The sequence below is a fragment of the Bremia lactucae genome, linkage group LG12 (assembly GCF_004359215.1).
Source record: "Bremia lactucae strain SF5 linkage group LG12, whole genome shotgun sequence".
Lineage (NCBI taxonomy): Eukaryota > Oomycota > Peronosporomycetes > Peronosporales > Peronosporaceae > Bremia > Bremia lactucae.
In genome coordinates, this window is record NC_090621.1 from 23,916 (window position 1) to 39,845 (window position 15,930).

The 15,930-nt window shown below is 45.7% G+C and overlaps 8 protein-coding genes across 8 annotated transcripts; 6 read left to right on the forward strand and 2 right to left on the reverse strand.

Moving 5' to 3' along the window:
• Positions 1-1,055: 1,055 nt before the first annotated feature.
• Positions 1,056-1,336, reverse strand: CCR75_004673 (uncharacterized protein; the record flags this gene model as incomplete). The annotated part of the gene is given in 2 exon segments (XM_067962759.1): positions 1,056-1,256; positions 1,271-1,336. The coding sequence occupies 2 exon segments, from the start codon at positions 1,334-1,336 to the stop codon at positions 1,056-1,058; spliced, it is 267 nt and encodes an 88-aa protein (XP_067820569.1).
• Positions 1,337-1,717: 381 nt separating this feature from the next.
• Positions 1,718-1,941, forward strand: CCR75_004674 (uncharacterized protein; the record flags this gene model as incomplete). Its single annotated transcript, XM_067962760.1, has 2 exons — positions 1,718-1,767; positions 1,803-1,941. The coding sequence occupies 2 exons, from the start codon at positions 1,718-1,720 to the stop codon at positions 1,939-1,941; spliced, it is 189 nt and encodes a 62-aa protein (XP_067820570.1).
• A 7-nt stretch (positions 1,942-1,948) lies between these two features.
• On the forward strand, positions 1,949-2,853 carry CCR75_004675 (uncharacterized protein; the record flags this gene model as incomplete). The annotated part of the gene is made up of 5 exons (XM_067962761.1): positions 1,949-2,087; positions 2,168-2,271; positions 2,300-2,472; positions 2,554-2,638; positions 2,758-2,853. The coding sequence occupies 5 exons, from the start codon at positions 1,949-1,951 to the stop codon at positions 2,851-2,853; spliced, it is 597 nt and encodes a 198-aa protein (XP_067820571.1).
• A 383-nt stretch (positions 2,854-3,236) lies between these two features.
• Positions 3,237-4,768, forward strand: CCR75_004676 (uncharacterized protein; the record flags this gene model as incomplete). The annotated part of the gene is made up of 3 exons (XM_067962762.1): positions 3,237-3,295; positions 3,355-3,652; positions 3,723-4,768. 3 exons carry the CDS (start codon positions 3,237-3,239, stop codon positions 4,605-4,607), a joined length of 1,242 nt encoding a protein of 413 aa, XP_067820572.1. The 3' UTR covers positions 4,608-4,768.
• A 161-nt stretch (positions 4,769-4,929) lies between these two features.
• CCR75_004677 (uncharacterized protein) lies at positions 4,930-7,329 on the forward strand (the record flags this gene model as incomplete). The annotated part of the gene is made up of 1 exon (XM_067962763.1): positions 4,930-7,329. The coding sequence occupies one exon, from the start codon at positions 4,930-4,932 to the stop codon at positions 7,327-7,329; it is 2,400 nt and encodes a 799-aa protein (XP_067820573.1).
• Positions 7,330-7,806: 477 nt separating this feature from the next.
• On the forward strand, positions 7,807-8,700 carry CCR75_004678 (uncharacterized protein; the record flags this gene model as incomplete). Its single annotated transcript, XM_067962764.1, has 1 exon — positions 7,807-8,700. One exon carries the CDS (start codon positions 7,807-7,809, stop codon positions 8,698-8,700), a length of 894 nt encoding a protein of 297 aa, XP_067820574.1.
• Positions 8,701-9,887: 1,187 nt separating this feature from the next.
• CCR75_004679 (uncharacterized protein) lies at positions 9,888-10,502 on the forward strand (the record flags this gene model as incomplete). Its single annotated transcript, XM_067962765.1, has 1 exon — positions 9,888-10,502. One exon carries the CDS (start codon positions 9,888-9,890, stop codon positions 10,500-10,502), a length of 615 nt encoding a protein of 204 aa, XP_067820575.1.
• On the reverse strand, positions 10,459-12,380 carry CCR75_004680 (uncharacterized protein; the record flags this gene model as incomplete). The annotated part of the gene is made up of 9 exons (XM_067962766.1): positions 10,459-10,655; positions 10,730-10,887; positions 10,952-11,048; positions 11,106-11,268; positions 11,339-11,505; positions 11,584-11,684; positions 11,746-11,871; positions 11,943-12,070; positions 12,128-12,380. The coding sequence occupies 9 exons, from the start codon at positions 12,378-12,380 to the stop codon at positions 10,589-10,591; spliced, it is 1,260 nt and encodes a 419-aa protein (XP_067820651.1). The 3' UTR covers positions 10,459-10,588.
• Positions 12,381-15,930: the final 3,550 nt, after the last annotated feature.

The window sequence follows — 15,930 nt, forward strand, 5'->3', positions numbered from 1 at the left end:
TAAAAAGGAAATGCCACTTGCAGAACCATATTGTGACCGATACAGCTGTGAGACAATATTGACGCCCTTGAGATTGACGGGATGTTGCCGAACGTGCTGCCAAAGGTCGTTACGGGCGTCTGTCGCAGTGCTTTCTTGCTTTAGAAGAGGTTCTTGGTATTATACGACAACAAGAAGATGCTCCTACATGCCACGTGTTTGCTCTCTATTTGAAGATAGAGCTGTGCCATGTCGTCCCGCGTCGCAGGAGCGTGAACGGTGAACGCCACAGCGCTCGCCATGGGAAGTTTGGCACAATTAAACGCATGAAAAGGAAGAAGACGTCACTAATATGGGGGACCACGACTATAGTCCACCTGGGGGTAGGTCTTTGCCATCTTAGTCGTGAAAGAAATGTGCCACACGCACTTTTACGTGAAATGTATGGCACCGGCCGATACTAGCATGGAAGGTGCAGCTTTCGAAATGGCCTCATTTCAGATAGTCTCAGTAGAACATGCACGACCACAGAAGGTCATCAGGCCTTTCTGTAGTGGAAGGTTTCGCGATTGTGGAAGTTGCTTTGTAATAAAGGCGTTTTTTTTTCGATTTCGATTGGTCAAGAGGCAGAATTTGCAATGTGCTTGTATTTAATTGTAGAGTTTGGACTAAAAATGGGTCTATTGATTGAAGCACCGAGATCGATAGTATAATCTTCTTAGAATCGCCTGTATATTCCGCCACGTTCACTAATCGAGGTAAGAAGGACACGCAGTATAAACTACCACAGGTTATTTGCAATCGCTCGATCGTGAATACCAACCCATGACCTGCATGCCTTTACTATTCCTGACTGCTATGGAACGGCCGACGTTCACGTAATGGAATCGCATTTATTCATCAATTTATTCCGCAACCTCCACACTTCCCTTCCACGTCGCAGCTCTACTATCCGAAATGCAACACTCTCGTCAGCCTACTCGAGCCGTCTCGACAGGAATGCGCTCCCAAACCCGCACATGCGCTCCCAACAGCATCAATACTCCTCTCGAAGACGCAGCACCTCTTGCCATCATTCATCGGATGCCCGTATTCGAGTCTTCGTATCGTCGTCGCTTCATCGCTGCCGATGTGCGAATCCCAAACTTCCTCATTCCATGCTCTGCCGGACAACTCATGGACGCTCGGTACAAAGTACGACGTGCTTCCACTGTCAATGTCCGGGTCTCGAGTCCCACGGCATAATATTTTTTTCCACGTTTGTAGTCGTGCACCCACTAAATAACAATACAGTATCCCGGCGTCGCAACGAGCCATTCCTTGCCAAACTTAATTTGATCGTGCTATTCTTGCCCATGTCTGTTCTTCCCAGTCGCCAGTGAAAGTTCAAAACCTTTCACGGATATTCAGCGCTCTTTCGTACATAACGTAGCACATCACACGAGGTACTTGTTCCTCTCGGTCCTGGAAAGCCACGACCTTGTCGTCACGCGACGATGGACGAGCTCCAGGACGCCATCCAAGACGCCCAATACATTGGTGCCATTACAAACGCACATCGTGGGCCCCGTGCAGCCTTTTATTCCACGACGTTGCTCAGTTTATCAAACATCAGGAACGGAGGTGCGGAAGCGAGCAGCTCGTACTTGAAAACGTGCTAATGATGCCATTAGGAACCTACTTCTTTCGACGAATGGGTGAACAAAAATCGCAGTCATTGCTGCATCCGTGACGATACATGGCCTTGTGTTTTATTGTCAACACAACTCTTCTGTCACGCGTGCAGACGTACGAAATTTTTTTTTATTTCGTATTGACCGAAGAAATAGCCCTTGGAGTGGTAAAGTTGTATCGGTATTCAAAAGCGAATTGTCGGACTCTTGTCGTCTAGATTTAGTACATTTTATTCGAAATGGAAGTTTTACGACATATATAAGCCAGTACCGTGTCGACAACCAATGATCTTGGAATGGAGTCACACGTGGAAATTACAATGCTAAAACTACGAGGCAATGAAGAAGGGAGTGTAAATGGCAAACGGGGTGCACTTTCGCTATTTGAAGAGTTGGAAGCTTGTGAGTTTTGCAGTTTGGAGGTTCAGCTCAAAAGTGTATTGTACAAGATGTTTCTTTGGTTTTTGTGAATGCAAACGCGCTTTAGAAATTAGAAATAATAATAATTATACGAGTTTGTGAGTACGACTTTACGGTACTTCGGGTCCTTGGACGTGGCGGCTTTGAAATGGGCAATGATTGTATCAAACAAACGTCGGCGTCGTTGTACGCGATGAAAGTGATGAAATTTGAAAATGATTAAGAAGAAACATGCCGAGAAATTGTGCCTTGCGGAACGAAGATTCTGGCAATGCCCCGAGGACCTTTATTTAGTCCTGGATTTGCGTCGGGTGGGCCTTTCTTTTTGCCTGCCTGATTTCGAGAAGTTCAAGTCCCAAATTCTACTTGGTGTGGAGACCTCCACGAAAAAAAAAACATCGTTCACCGAGATTTAAAACCGGAAAATATTTATTGAATGCCAAAGGCAATTGCACTAATTCCGACCTGGGTTTAGCGGTAGAATTGACACCGACAATGACGGGTCGGCGCGGTACACGAGGGTACTGGGCGCCGGAGATGCTGCGTCGAGGGCCAAGGCGCTTCACGTGTAGAAGCTAAAGGCGTACGACAAAGCGACGCTAGAGCTTACGCCGGCATACGGTCCGAGATATTTCTCCCAGACGCAGCTGAATTGATTTAGCGTACGTTTGGCTACGTCCTTTAGATTCGCGATCCAGCGCTACGACTTGAAGCAAAAAGAGCCGGCGAGATTAAGCAAATGCGGTTCTTTTCGTCCATTGACTCGGCTCATATGGCATAGATGCTTGTACTATCACTATCGTACCTGACAACGAGATCAACGCGGCGTCTCAAGCAGATATTGGCTCTTCGACATGGCAAATGTGAAGGGTATCAAATTGTCTGTGGAGAATCAGAAATAGTCCGTGCTTTATTGATACAAACACCAATTCGTGTTGCTTTTTTAACAACGTGAGCACTTGCGGTAGAAAATAATTACCGTTTTGAGTATTTTGATTTTTTTTTGAACACATCTTGCAACGGGTGTACCTGTCGCTGTTTATGTTGCTTCTCTTTTTTTAATCTATTAACTCGTACAGGATACATAGTTCGAAATATTTATTCTGGGAACATAAGATCATTAACCTTCCGTTTCGTCTCCGTCCTTTCAAGATTCTTCTCACCATGTTCATGAAGCCTTTACAGCGCGCCACGGCGGCGTCCTCTTCCCTCATCAAGCATGCGTACGTGTTTCTATGCTAGAATATGAAGAAAAGAAGCTCATCACATTTGTTTCTATCAGACGACGCTTGACGCGCTCCATCGGCTTCTTATCGACGTTGCCGGAGGAGCACACTATGCTACGCGACATGTGTCAACAGTACGCAGCCAAGCATCTCAAGCCTATCGCTGGGGAGCTAGACAAAAACCACAGCTTTCCTGCTCAACAGGTGAAAGACCTTGGTGAAATGGGACTTATGGGCATCGCTATCGACGAAAAGTACGGTGGAGCAGGTCTTGACTATCTCGCCTACTCGATTGCGCTCGAGGAGATCAGTCGCGGGTGTGCCTCAACGGGCGTCATTATGTCTGTGAATAATGTAAGTCTGCAGAGCCTATGGTAACTTATATTATCTTATAGAGGCCTGACAATTGGCATGTGGTTGCCAGTCGCTGTATTGCGCTCCTCTGGAAAAATTTGGCACGCCCGAGCAAAAGGAAACCCATCTTACAGACTATGCCAGTGGGGCTAAACTTGGATGCTTTGGCCTAAGTGAACCCGGCAACGGTAGTGATGCAGGGGCTGCCGCAACAACAGCGCGTGTGACGGACAACGGTTTTGTCCTCAACGGCACCAAAGCATGGATCACGAATGCCCACGATGCCACGCAAGCCATCGTATTTGCCACAACCGACAAATCGCTTAAACACAAAGGCATCAGTGCTTTTCTTGTGCCAACCGATGCTCCCGGCTTTTCATTGGGCAAAAAGGAGGACAAGCTGGGCATTCGGGCCTCCAGTACCGGAAATCTTATTTTAGAAGACGTGGAAATTCCGAAAGCAAATTTAATTGGGCACCAAGGCGATGGGTTTAAAATTGCCATGATAACATTGGATTCAGGCCGCATTGGCATTGCATCGCAGGCGCTGGGCATTGCCCAAGCGTCGTATGACTGCGCGATTGCATACGCCCAGACTCGCAAGGCATTTGGCGTCCCGTTAGCGAAAAATCCGATCATCCTGACCAAATTGTCGACCATGGCTACGGAAATTGAAGCTGCACGGTTGCTGACGTGGAAAGCTGCGGTCGAGAAAGATGCAGGTCGACCGTTTACGAAGCTCGCGGCCATGGCGAAGCTGAAGGCATCAGAGGCCGCGACCATGTGCTCGCACCAGGCCATTCAAGTGCTTGGTGGCATGGGCTACGTATCGGACATGCCTGCAGAGCGTCACTACCGCGACGCACGTATTACGGAAATTTATGAAGGCACGTCGGAGATCATGCATCTTGTAATTGCTGGTGTTTTGAATAAAGAATATAACGAGCTGAACTGAGGTTTTTCGGTACATTGGAAAAGAAATTGTTTGAACGACAAGAATTTCATGATCAATGTTCGAATATTCGATGATGATGTTTTTTTTCCTAATTTCAAGTATTAATATATTTTAGCAAAAGCAGATTCATTTTAGCGAGCATGATAATAAGGCACCATAATCAGTCCACTTCGCCTGATAATTATGTGCCAAGAAGTTACGTTCCGATGAGTAAAATTATACAAAATGTAATCCCAATTCTATCGTACCTAGGATCAAAGTTTACACACACAGCCCATAAATCCGGCACCGGATCTAACGCTTCCCAACAGCTCTCCTAATAATGAAGCATCAAGACATTCGCCACGCGCTCGACGTTGTTTCATTGACAGCGTACATCCACGCTCAACTCGGCGTGTCACATGGCTCCATTGCCTCCATCTTTCAATTTCGACACGGCCAGTCCAACCCCACGTACCTCTTGACCATGGCGACCTCAAATGCCAAGTACGTCTTGCGGAAAAAGCCACCCGGCCAGATTTTACCGTCAGCCCACGCAGTGGAGCGGGAATATCGTGTTTTAAGAGCACTAGAGCACACGGATGTGCCCGTTCCGCGTGCTGTGATATTGTGTGAGGACCTTACGGTCCTCGGAACCCCGTTTTACCTCATGGAATACGTCCATGGTCGCAATTTTCAGGATCCATCGCTTCCTGGAGTCAAGCCTATGCATCGTTTTGCCATGTATAGCTCCGTTCTGGATGCCTTGGTTCATTTACACGCTCTAGACTATAAGAAACTCGGTCTCACCGACTTTGGTCGGCCAGAAAAGTATTGCCAGCGTGTCGTGACACGCTGGAGTCAACAGATTCAAAAAAATCAAAAGATCTTTGCGCATGCAAATATTCCGGAAAATCCAAGGCTCACCGAGCTACAAAACTGGCTCAATCAGCATATTGAGACGGCTCTTCAGGCCACAGACGACCGCACGAGTCTCGTTCACGGAGACTTTCGAATCGACAATGTGCTGTTTCATGCCACAGAGCCTCGAGTCGTAGCGATCTTGGACTGGGAGTTATGCACAATTGGTGACCCTTTCACCGATGTGGCCACGCTCGCGTTGATTTATCGGATACCTTGTGATACTTTAAACACAATCATGGTGCCAGGATTGTCGGATGTGTCAATCAAGAAGCTCGGCATTCCATCCGAGCGCGAATGGATACAGGGGTACTGTTCTCGAGCCTCTTGCTTCCCACCTTTGACGAAAACGTGGAACTGGTATACAGGGATGAGTATCTACCGCTTTGCCGCCATCTGCCACGGTGTATACGCGCGTGCGCTGCTAGGGAACGCGTCATCGGCAAATGCAGCAGACGCCAAGACAACGATGGATCGACTCCTGTTACTAAGCGAAGAGGTCAAAACGTCTTTGATTAAAATTGATCCCGAACCAGAACTTGAACACACGATCCCATTTCCGATCCGTCCCCATGCGCTGGCAATGTACAAGCAACTCTTTCGATTCTGCCACACCCGTGTCTTTCCAGCTGAGCATTTGTATCTAACTCAGCTCGAAACCGCTCGAAACGAAGGACGTGAGTGGAAAGACGTGCCGCGTGTGGTGGAAATTTTAAAGACGGAAGCCAAGGCCTTGAAGCTCTGGAACCTCTTCCTCTCCGAGTGTGTGGTGCCGCCACTCGATGGCCATGGACCAGGGGTTACGTATGGCAGCGACTTGACGAACCTCGAGTATGGACTCTTGTGTGAAATTATGGGACGTTCCATCGTGCTTGGTCCAGAAGTGTTTAACTGCTCTGCGCCGGATTCGGGCAACATGGAGATTCTTATGCGGTTTGGCACGCTAGAGCAGAAGCACGAGTGGCTCGTGCCATTGCTGGAAGGAACAATTCGTTCCTGCTTTGCCATGACGGAAAAGCGTGTGGCCTCTTCGGATGCGACAAATATTGAAACAAGCATCGTGCGTAACGACAAGCGGCAGGAGTATGTGATTAATGGCCACAAGTACTATATCTCAGGAGCTGGGGACCCACGATGTCAATTAATTATTTTAATGGGTAAGCACGCGGAATTAAATATAAAGAATCCATTTCAACAGCAATCGATGCTCCTTGTGCCAATGGCTACACCTGGTGTCCAAATTATAAGGCCCATGCACGTCTTTGGCTACAACGATGCTCCACATGGACACATGGAAATGCGGTTTCAGAATGTATGCGTTCCATTTCGCAATATGCTATTGGGTGAAGGCCGTGGGTTTGAAATCGCACAGGCCCGTCTTGGACCTGGTCGAATCCACCATTGCATGCGGGCAATCGGTGTTGCCGAGCGCTGTCTTGAGCTGATGATACAGCGTGCCAAAACTAGGACCGCGTTCCAGCAACTACTGGCGGAAAATGCGCTTGTGTGCTCGCAAATTGCCAAGTCGCGCTGTGACTTGAATAGCGCTCGTTTGCTGACGCTACACGCCGCACATCACATGGATTTGCATGGCAATAAAGTTGCCCAGCAGGCGATTGCGATGAGTAAGATCGTGGTGCCTCAGATGGCACTCGATATATGCGATCGAGCCATTCAAATTCATGGTGCTGCTGGCGTGAGTCAAGACTTTATTCTGTCGTACTTGTATGCAACTGTACGGACGCTTCGTATTGCTGACGGCCCTGATGAGGTGCACATGCGCACGATTGCAAAACTGGAGCTGAGTCGCTCCAAGTTGTGAAACCTTGAAAAATGTAGTCAGAAGGTGGCACAAAAAAGTTGCGGCCTGGTCAATAACGTAATAACTTTGATGGCTACATCCAGTGCAACATGTGTCACCTTCTGACAAAATCTTTCGATTTGTATTTTTTAAACTTCCTCTTTCTAAGAAATCTGTCCCCATGAAATGAAATATTGCTTACACAAGTGTTGCACGTCTGTCAGTCACGCATGAGCTTCGGATTAGGTCTGTCAGCCGCAGTAGACAAATCGAATGAAACGTGCCCAAGTCGAGCTCGGACTTCTCACCCACACGCATGGTTGCTTCCTTCTTTTTAGCTCGTCTCCGTCTTAAATAGAACCCCACTAAAATGGTACCGCGAGTCCAGCTCATCTAGCGAGCAATCCCGAACAGGCTCTTTTCGAAAATGTCTCGTAAAAGCTGCTTCTCATTTCCCAATTTGCTGCGCGGCTCGATCAAAGGTGTTTCCTTTTCGCGATGCCGTCCCGATCTTCCATTTTCGCTAGCCGTCTCATTAATTCTGCATCGTCCTCGCTGGCCAATTGCAAGCTCGATGGCCCGTCGCGTCGCTTGCTGAAGGCGCGGCACCACGGCATGGAAAAGATGGAGATCCAGACCAATACCTTGACCGCCGTGCTCCACTGCGAGACCATTCGATTCACCATCTACAAGCTGCAGATTCGCAGCATCGCGAGTGTTACTGAGGGAGGGGAATGGACGTTAATGAAGCGCTACTCCGAATTCTTTTACTTTCGCCAAACATTGCTCAAGCTTCTAAAGAAATGGAATCTCCAATTCCGTTCCGAATCCGAGCGGCTCCGGTGCAAAGAGTTAGCCATCGCTTCCGCATTATTACTACCAGCGCTTGAACTTCCGGCGTTCCCACGCAAGCACATGCGTTGTGATACTGCTGCGATCATTAAGGAACGACGGACGAAGCTGCAACAGTTTGTGCGGAAAATGTTAGATGCGTACTCGGACATTTCGATTTTTCTCTATAACGTGCAGTCACTGAATACGTGCGCATTTGTGAATCTAAAGGAGATATTGGAGGTGTTGGAAGATTTCATGATCGTTCCTCCGCAACAAAAGGAGATAAATCGTCGCCTCACGTCTGCGGTGCTAGCACTGGAAGACGTCGACAGACATGCTGTAAAATTTCAGACCTCGACGTGCTGCATCTGTCTGTGTGGCGAGTCAGATACGAATGAGTGGGAAGTGTTTGCAGACAGGATGGTGAAGCTACCATGTTCGCATCAATTTCACGAAGACTGCGTCATCAATTGGTTTAGCACTAGCACTACCTGTCCTTTATGCCGAAAGCCTGCTTTTAAAGACGAGCACCGGTCGTTCGATGTGTCAATCAATTAAGCATAAACTGTCGTTGTATTTTCATATTTAAAATTAGTGCTTGGTGGACTTAAAGCTTAATGGCTTGAGCACCGTATAAGAACGCTGGCCTTTAGTAAGTTAAATTTTATTACAATTTATAATTGCTTTAGCTTCTGGGACTCATTCGCCTTCTCCTGGCGCTTTGCTTAAGCTTATCCAACAGAGATCGTCCATCCACCAATAAGCCATAGGAGACTATTAATGCACATCAAGAAGAAAAGCATGTGCAGTTGCGAATTGACTGTAAACCAACTTACTTATGAGTCTCCGATCTCCAACGCGCAGAGTAATAAAATGCACGAATTATTTGCTAGGCTCACGAATTAAACATGTCAAGCTGAAGGCATCAAGCTCAAAACCCGTCTAGCTCAGTTGAAAGTTGATTGTATATTTATCGTTAACACAACCTATACCTACTCGGCTTTGGCTATGATATTCTACAACTCATGCTTTTTAATCTGATTTTTCTTGTCAGGTTTTTAATTCTGAATATTTTTTTTTTATATTCTAGCCCGAGGGCTTATCTGTGCTTAACAATACCCGGGGTCCCAAGGGTATCTGAAAGTCTGTTCCATTTCAATTCTTGTGGTTGGTGCGGGAATCGAACCCGTGTCCTTTGGGTCACCAAGTCGATGCTTAACCACTTCACCAGGGTGGGACCCCTAACCCGTCCAGCTCAGTTGATTAGATTCAACCTTTAATACTCGAGTTTAAAGTTGTCTGAAAAGGCATTAATTGTCTAGTAATTGCAGTACTGACATTTTTGTGCATACAGTACCTACATTTTATGTATTAGATGTCCTTAAAGGTTAAGCTTTTTCGGTTAGATGGTACAGCTTTTTGAGCCCTTTCAAGTTGAAGTAAGACCATCATTCTCAGCCCGTAAGTTGAAGATGGTGCTGCCCATTCCGCAATTTAAGATTGAAGCAGCTTGCTAAGGCTTTCGTTGCGGCGGGAAGTATACGAAGCAATGAGCGAGATACGCGATGCTTCTATTCAATGGTCTATTGAAATCTACAACTACGAAAGAATGACAATCACGGACGCAGCAGTCGGTGGTATCGATCTTTTAAATGGCTGCTGGATTCACTGCAAATGGTATCACACCTCCTACTTTACTAAGACCCCAGTAGTATGATGACCTTTATCTGGCATCTAGGTGCAACATGACGCTAGGGACGACATCATTTTCACTTGCGAGTTGGAAGAGTCATCAAAAGACTGAGATGCACAATAAACAGATGCAAATTTACTCAGATAATTGTTCACAGCCCCCAAAAGTCACGTCGTCGTCCGAATCATCCGTTTACTGTACAAGTCAAAGCCTTGCAACCACCCAAGAGACTTCGTTAGAGCTGCAAGTGTCCCAGGATCACCAGTCACTGATACTAATCAAGCGCGATGTTCATCAAAACAAGCAACAGCTGACTCGATATGAGCGAGATGTTACGAATGTAATAAATGCGATGACGAATCTTGTTTCTGATCAACAAAAGGATATGGATGCGCTGCAGCTTTTAGTCCATGACATGAGGACACAAATTGAAGGGCTTAAGAAGAAAGTGGACTTTTTTCGGGCTAAGAATAGGTCAAAAAATGCACAAGAGATCAGAAGGCCAACTTCAATACTGTCGCAATCGTTTCCAGCAAACTACGTACTCAGCATGTCGCCTCAAAATTACGAAAGACGTTACCAGAATTCGCAAAGAGTAATGAAAGATAAGACAAGATCGAGTATGTCGGAAATGGATATGTTTGAAAAGCGCTTCCGACTCGCGTGACACAAACAATAAATGAAATTAGGAAGTCCAGGAGTTCGCACAATACTCAATGCTACAGGTAAGCTTGACAATCTACCTTAATTATCTTAGAAGATAAGCTTACAAGTATCACTTTCGGTTTGCTCAACAGGGCAGGTGGGACACTTGAATTGCCTAAAACCATTCATTCACATAGCAGTGTCAGAGGCGCGCGTTCAAATTTATACTGAATTATAAGGGAAACAAACCGGCTCAAGTTGTACGAAATTCGCTTGACACACGAGTGACAAATTACATGACCGCATTTCAGCAATACTGGTGGGTTCTCTGGTGTACTTTCTTCTTTCGAGACTGGGCAGGAAAACACACTATGAAAGCGAAATTCTTTCGCAATGGGAATCTCCACCTTTATGCAGGACCACCGAATGATTTTACAAAATTGTCCAATTTAACTTTCCAAAAGCACTTACCGGAAGTTCTTCCAAATTGTTCCAATCAGCAAGTTTACTGTCCATTACAGACGCAAGCTTTCGCATTGCGGGCAGTGCTGGTACACCAACTCTTAGACTGCAAAACAAACATGATTACTCAATAATAACAGGATATTACTACCACGTTGCACACCATGTATCCAGGTAAGATTGATGTGGAACACGATGGAGCCAGCAAAATGCTTGGTTTATAGTGTCATAAACTTTACTCCATTGGTCAAGGCTAAATAACTTCTTATACGGAGATTCCTCCAGCTTTCCCTTATACAGCACGCAGCTCATCAAAACGCCTATTTCTAGACATCAGAACCAAAGCCAACAAAATATTTTTAAGGAAATAGGTGCTGCTATCGATGCAGTGCCCACCTTCCGAATGGGTCTTATGAAAGCCGGATAATTCCTTGTTGGCAAAGTCGATGGCCTCCATCATATCCGGTGAAAACTCGAGGATGTCGACATACTTAAGCCGAAGTAATTCAAACTCAAGGTCCATGTTTAATTTCACTAAATCTTTTCGGTGCTGCCGCGCCCAGCTGGATTATATATCGCCAGCATTAGACTTTTGGACTCCTATATACGCATCGTCTCAAATCATATTACAGGATACGTACGTTAGCGCAGGTTGCACATCGCGTACTTTCAAAGCTTTTAAGATTTGGTTCAAGTCAATAAAGCATTCTCGTAACGTCGTTGGCTGTTCCAGTCCAGCCTCCTAATTTTACACAGAAGCATCCACATCAATCCTCACCAAGTCATCATGATACCCACACTACCTTGCACATGACGTCCGCTGCCTCGATCTGACCGTCCTGGTATAGATGATCTACCACTAAGCGACATACACGTTTCGGATCCAATTCATTCGCGCGACATATCTTGGCGATATCGGTACAAAGGCTCTATCAAAATCACACATTGGAGTGTCTGTGCGACTATGGATATAACCAAACATACATAATCGCGTACCCACCTTATCTATTTGCTTAGAGTACTTAGCTAATACGACGTGGATTTCTTTAAGCTCGCTTGCCACATTCTTCTCGACATTAAGCTGTCGCACCCGTTCAACGAAGTCTCGGACTATCGCATTGCCCCGTTCTTCGAATGCAACGTGGTCACATTCTTAGCATTATGAGCTATTAAAAAGCAATCTACCTATCTCATTGCATCGTGGATCTCGCGTTGCTGCATTAGTAGTTGTACTGTTGTCACATATTTCGCTTTCGCTCGTTGAGCTGGTTGTCATTTGGTGATTCTTTTTGCGGTAGAGCTCTTGCTGCCGATTCTCAAGTTGTAATTGAGTGGACTCAACGTGCTCTAGCAGATCGTCGAGTTGACGTTCAATCTGCGCAACGCATAGCCGCTGCTTCTTCATCACACTCTCGCACACTTCCTCCAAGACCTCCATTGTTCGAGAAAGAAGAAAGAAAAGAGTCTTCGGTCGCTATTTTCTGATTAGCGTGTTGGAAATACAACACAATTTAAAAAAAAACTTAACTATTTACAAAAATGGTTTTTTAAGGGAGCGTTAATATGCCCCCTTAGGTTTTCGTTAAAATGCCCTCACTTGTATTTGATTGGCTAAGGTTCGCCCTACATTGCGTCAAAAACACCATGGATGCAACAGAAGATGGAGCAGGTGGATCAAATTCCGTTTTGACGCCACGAAACCCGATTTATTCCTCGCAAATGCGTCCACGCTTTCAAAACAAGACGTGGGTGCGACAGAACACTGCTAAGGATGAGGAACTTAGCTCGAGTTGGCCCAAGACTCCACCTCGAGAATTTTTAGAGAGCACAGATTAGTTGAAAGATTGGTATCTAGATGAATTCAACCAAATGAACGTGGCCTGTAACGGGGCACGACGACTTGTACTGCTTCAGTACAAGTCCACTTCGCACTGCTTCAGTTGCGAGTGGTGCCTTCCGTTATTTGACGTACTAGTACGTGCAGAGGAAGAAGACTTCTCTTTAAGGTAACTAGCTTAAAGAGGGTAAATGAAAATTGTATTTATATTATTAAGTATCTCTTCTTTCTATCAGTGAACGCTAACTTACTTATAAACTAATACTTAACATGCAATTAAAATCTTATCTTATCTTATCTGTCTCTCTCTTTTGTTACATCTACAGTTGATTTGTCTGCGGGATAAATAGATATAATGGCCTATCCCTATTTATGGATAAGAATTCTGAACATTACTATTTAAAGTAATATCCTCCAAATATTATCTACCTTTTAGATAGTATAGTAATGAACAACCTTTAAGTGTTAATTTCATGTAACGATACACCCCGTTGCATGGCCACGTTCGTGAAATGACCATTTCGACATGCAATTTAACCCTCTTAGAATCAACCATCATAATTCAGCTGTTAACACCATGCACGTTCTCGCACCTCCTCTGCAATTGTCCTACAGATATTTCGAGACAGCTAAGGAGGCCGTTGATATTCATGCCCGCGAAAATGGCTACGCTCTACGCATTCGTCGAACTGAAAGAGTTGGAAACAGAAAGGACGGGGACGTCAAGGGTCAAAAGTTGCAATGCTCGCATGCTGGAACGGTCATTAGGAACTCCAGCCTCCCAAAAGCGCGTACATCTCTGAGCCGTAGAATTGGTTATCCCTTTCAACTGTCAATTCAGAAGGAACGAACGACAACAGGACCAGAAGCTGCCACTTTGACAGGTCAAAGTTGACTGTGCGGAACACAACCATGGTGTCTTCGGGAGCACCGTTCCGCTCATCCAATCGGCTCTGCATGCGCTCCATGACAACCTTGAATGCACGCCTAATGGCATGTATCATACCAAGCAAGCTCCGGATAGCCAGCAGGTTAGGTTAACACTTCAAAGACCCATGATACGATTACTATCTCAATCGTGAAAGCCAACAGCTGTGCATCTTTCACATTTATTCATTGATTCACCGTCAGCAAAAAAAATTGCAATAAGTACAGCAAGGGGGTCATCAGGCTACTTGATGTAACATACTAGACGAACCGCCACGGTCTCCCCTTACTGCACGTAGTTGGCATACGGCAACCAACGCGACGCTCACTTCTGTTTCATGTGGAATGAAACAACAGCCGATTATCGCTGGGCGATGAACAAGCTTGTGGAAGCTTTACAACTGCAGCAGCTCGCATTTTTGACACCGTGAGCTGGCGCTGATGACTGCAAGTTCGGAGACTTTCCCTTCAGCAAACGCTTTGCTTTGTCGTTGGCATATCAGCAAAAATATTTTCCGAAACAATGGGCGGCCTTTCAGTTGCAGGAAGCATTCGTTAATTTTGTCCGAAACAATGGGCGGTCTTTCAGTTGCAGGAAGCATTCGTAAATTTTGCCGGAGCCTAAAATTCCTTAGTAAACGCTCCTACTGGGGAAAAATACAATGGGCAGCTTGAGAAAATGCGAGCCGACCTACCCGGTGATACGATGCAGTATTTAGTGAGAACATGGCTTGTAGATAAGGTAACGTGCAGCTCCAAAAATGTTGATCCAGCGTTGCGCAACTAAAAAGTCTGCCTTATCTATAAAAAGAGTTTGTCAGCGCATGGATGCGCGTGTGCGCCATTATGGCCACACCCCAACCTCGCGGGTTGAAAGCGCCCATGCTGTCATTAACAACTGGATTGCTGCATCCACAAGTAGCTTATATACGTCTCTGCCGAAAATTTCTCCGCTAACGCTTCCGTAACTAATTTACCGTGTCATCTCAGGCGATATTTTGACCGTGGGCACGGCCATCAAGTTTGCTTGTGATGGGCAGCTTGCCGAGGCCAGGCAACAAAATGCCGAAGAAAGCGCGATCGGCAGTATGCAGCTTGGTCCAGTGTTCGCAGCAGTATTGGGATCTCGGTTGCAGGTCTGCGGTGTGCGCACAAGCAGTATTTGCTACGAAATGTGGCTGTTGACTGTAACGGCCTTTGGAAGGCAACAATGGGGTACCCCTGCTCACATGATTTTCGTTCGCGTGGAGCCCAACCTCTAGGCGTCACCATTTAACCAAACCTGTTAAATTTCACAATGAAACTTACATTACTTTTATTTACGTGAAATTATTGACTAGAAATGAACGATTTTGATCAGCATTGGTGGTTGCACCGGCCAGAGCCCACGGTCAACGAAGCCCCAAGTCCAGTAACAATGGCAGATGCTTTGAAAAGAATATCTGTTGAGTTTGAAGGAGAGTCGTTCCTCCACCGAAAGCGCTATTTACTTGAAGGTGCTCTTGCCCTTCCATCTTCGGCGGCTTTAGTGCGAGATCCGGTGCATATGCAAGGCCGTGAGAGGCCACTTGGATCAACGCAGAAAAATCAATTGAAGTTTGAGTTTGTGGCTAGAACCTTAGATCTGAATGATCCTAAAAACCAATTGTAAAGAAGATGCGGAATGTTTTGTGAGGTAGGCTATAACGTGCGAAGTTGCCCACTACGTTCAGTACCAACAGCAACATCATTAGAAGTAGATTAAGACTGCATTAGATCAATGTTAATGCCACTAACGAAATAAATCGTAGCAAATTTGTTATTAGAACCTCCATCATCACCGTAACATCTTACATAGCATATACATTAGCATGAAGACCAACGGCCTCATTTGCTGCCTGCAGAACAATTGCAGAGGTGCGAGAATGTTCATGGAGTTATCAGCTGAATAATGGTGGTCGAATCAAGAGAGCTAAAGCTCACGTCTAAATGGTGATTTCACGAAAATGGTCGTAGGGCTGGCCTTAGCCTATCAAATACTACTGAGGGCATTTTTAACGGACTCGTTTTTTAATTCTAATTAATTAAGGTTCCCGCTATTTACCACTCACACACCCACCATTTTGAGAATTGTGATAGGCTGGTTAAATTATTAGAATTTAGCATACTTTCGCTACACAGAGTTAAAGCATTCAGAACATCACTTAGCTCAGCATGTTTCGTTCCCAAGAACTTACTAACAACA